This window comes from Arachis ipaensis, chromosome B08, assembly GCF_000816755.2.
Source record: "Arachis ipaensis cultivar K30076 chromosome B08, Araip1.1, whole genome shotgun sequence".
Classification (NCBI taxonomy): domain Eukaryota; kingdom Viridiplantae; phylum Streptophyta; class Magnoliopsida; order Fabales; family Fabaceae; genus Arachis; species Arachis ipaensis.
Genome location: NC_029792.2, coordinates 113,347,461 through 113,350,727, shown reverse-complemented (window position 1 = coordinate 113,350,727; position 3,267 = coordinate 113,347,461). Strand labels below are relative to the sequence as shown.

The following is a 3,267-nucleotide window of genomic DNA, read 5'->3' as shown; positions in this document are numbered from 1 at the left end:
TGTAATATTAATTATTATAATAATTAATAAATATTAAATAAAATAAATATTAACTATTTTTTGTTAATTTTTTTTATTATCAAATATTTCTATGAGTTGATATATGTTAACCAATATATATGGAAACATAATCATTCTTTTCTAAAGATATGTTAAACACACAGAGTAATTAAGGAAAAACGTATTAACCAGTTACCTTTAACAGAATATCGTCCACCGTCACATTGGCATATAAAAGGGAAATCTTTGTTTTATCCTTGGGGTTTTCTAGAATGGCCCTTGTGATCTAAGACAAAACAAAGTTAATAAAAATGCCTTTTAATTAATAATAGTAATTGAACATATTAAAGTGTCTATACATGAGTTCGCATTACAAGGATCAATGACCTCACTTTTAAATGGTATCTTTGTTAAGAGCAGTTAATAGTAAAAAAGATTGAATTAAGTACATGTAATTTTACTCCGTTTTCATTTTATTAATTTATAAGTTTTTAATCAAGTCCTTAAAGCATATCAATTATATATATTTTGTCCACACTGTTAAAATTTTTAGATAAAAAAGTAATGATATTTTATTTTCAATTGAATTATGTATGTTTAAAACATTACACCTAAAATATAATACATTTATTTTTCATTAGTTTTATTATTGATAAATGAAGATCTTTAAATATTTGGTAAACATACTGTGACATTATTGGAAGCATACTTTGGACTTTATTAATGTCACGATATATTTATCACCAGTTTAAATTCAAAGTATGCCTCTAATAATGTCACTGTATGTTTACCAAATATTTAAAGATCTTCACTTATCAACAATGAGACTGATGAAAAATAAGTGTACTATATCTTAGGTGTAATGTTATGAACATGCATTGTTCAATTGAAAAAATCAACTTATTTTTTATGGGTTATTTTTATTTTTAATATGTTTTGCAATATTAAATTGAAAATAAAATACCATTACTTTTTTTATCTAAAATTTATAAAAATATTAACTTGATGTATTTTACATATCCAACTTAACTATTAGTATTTACTATTCAGTCTATCTTTTCGAACCCTGTACTTTTTGCTATACTTTACCTTATTAATCTAAGGTGATATACTTTTTGCATAAACCTTTTATTTTCAGTTAACTTCTTATTTAATTTTCATCCATCGCTAAAAACGTCAACATAACAATATTAAATGGAATCTTTATAAATGTCTATATTACGAATCCCACATATTTTTAAGATAAGATCAATATTTAGTTTATTATAGTGAGATATTTTTTATCCTATGAATTAGTTTTTAAAATTGAACTGTGTTTATTCAATTTTAATTCTAATATAATATCAGAATCTTAAGTGTAAAACTTTTTTTTTATCTCATAAGATCATTTTTGAAATTGAATTTGGCTTACTTAATTTTAATTTTAATAGTTAGACTTTTAATTTTTCTAGTACCTCACTCAATAAAAAATAGAAAAATTTAATGTTTGCACCATTTTTTATATGTATCTTTATAATATTCTTTTAAAATAATATAAAAGATAAACCTTTTGTCTTATCTTATTTTTTTATCAATCGCGTTTAATACTAAATAAAAATGAAAGAGATATATGCAAAAGTAGTGCATATTTCAATTTTCATTAAAAAAATAAGAATAAATGATCATTTATATTCATAAAAGATGAAAACACTGACATATGTACCCACACTAAATCAAAATTAAACTTGTACTTATATAAGATGTCCTTCGTGTGACAAAAGTACCATATCTTTAGAGTATTAGAATGCTAAGTAGGGTACTTTTGTCATACAGAAGATATCTTGCTTAGATACAAGTCTAATTTTCATATGGATATATATGTCAGCGTTTTCATCTTTCTGGGTATAAATTGTCATTTATTCAAAAAAATAATATATGTACCTGAAACATTGGGGTGATGCCTGTACCTCCAGCAATCATTCCAAATGCCCGAACTTGACCAGGCTTGTAACTGAATCGCCCCTACATGCTCGTGTTTATGTCCATTAATAAACTTCACTTCCATTTTTAATTATATTGAAAATTATTTATATTATATGTTCATCCAAAATCGGAAGTGATTTTATACGCTGTTGAGACTTCAAATTGAATTGGCTTAGGCTCAACAATTTCTTTTTCCGTTTTTCATATATAAATTTTGGATAGAATGGAATTTACCTTTGAAATTTCGTTCTTCTGTAGTCTATCCTCTATTTTTGCAGGTACACAATCTATGATGTGTTTTTAGTTATGTTTTTTAAAAGAGTAATATTAGGGAGTTAATTTTCTTTCGGTTAAAACACTTTAAATAAAGGTAACACTTTTACTTCAAATAAAAATCAAGCCCTACAATTTATTATCCAATGGTCAAAATGAAATATCTTCAAATCATAAAATCTTCATTGGAGTAGCCACCACTGCATATAAGTCATATATAGTTTTGAAATAAATTGTGTATTATTTCCATAAATTTGAATTTTGGATAAGGGAAATAGGGAATTGAATATATAGTACCTTGGGGCCCTTCACAGCCAACTTGTCTCCAACTTTCATTTCTCTAAAATGGTGCGACATCTTTCCATTTGGGTACATCTGCTTGCATTTCATGGTCATCTTTATTAATAAATAACACAAGCAAGCAAAGTTCGTAAAAACGTATAAAGTTGAAAAAGACGGATCCATGCACATATATCCTTTTGCATAACAAAAGAACCATTTAATTTCAACATTTTAGACTGCTTTTAGTTTGCATTTTTATTTTTAGTATTTTCTGTTTTTTGAATTTTATGAAAAAAAAACATAATAAATTCATATTTTCTGTTTTTTACTTCCTGTTTTTATTTTTTCTTTTACAAAATTTAAAGAATAAAAAACACTGAAAATGCAAACTAAATACACCCTTAAAATTTAACCTTATTTTCACTCATTACACTGTCTGTCCGTACGAGATATCATGTAATGAGTTTACGAGAGAAGAGTTGTTAATTTGAGTTTATAGATATAGAAAAATCGATTGGAGAATTGGTCCACAGAAATCTTACCTTAACAACTAATTCAAAGTAGCCAACATCCGAATCCAACGTGACTGGAGTGTATGATTTCATAACCTCCGCTCCGCTGCTATCGCTTCCCCTGGGTTTTAACATTCATCAGTATGTGTATATATATAATATCTTAGAATCGTGTTAAATAACCAATACTTTCGTAATAACATGTAGTTAACTTGTTCACCAAAAAAAAAAAATGTAG

At 25.8% G+C, this 3,267-nt stretch overlaps 1 protein-coding gene across 2 annotated transcripts in view; it reads right to left on the bottom strand.

The window, feature by feature from the left end:
• The window catches only part of LOC107612034 (NADH--cytochrome b5 reductase 1-like), an 8,753-nt gene that overhangs the window by 3,824 nt on the left and 1,662 nt on the right, over positions 1 to 3,267 (bottom strand). For both annotated transcript variants that reach the window (XM_021109728.1, XM_016313873.2), the window contains exons 3-6: positions 3,060 to 3,150; positions 2,533 to 2,610; positions 1,921 to 2,001; positions 197 to 286 (exon numbers count right to left, since the gene is read on the bottom strand). In XM_021109728.1, the coding sequence (XP_020965387.1) occupies positions 197 to 286; positions 1,921 to 2,001; positions 2,533 to 2,610; positions 3,060 to 3,150 (340 nt within the window). The remainder of the gene's footprint in view (positions 1 to 196; positions 287 to 1,920; positions 2,002 to 2,532; positions 2,611 to 3,059; positions 3,151 to 3,267) is intronic.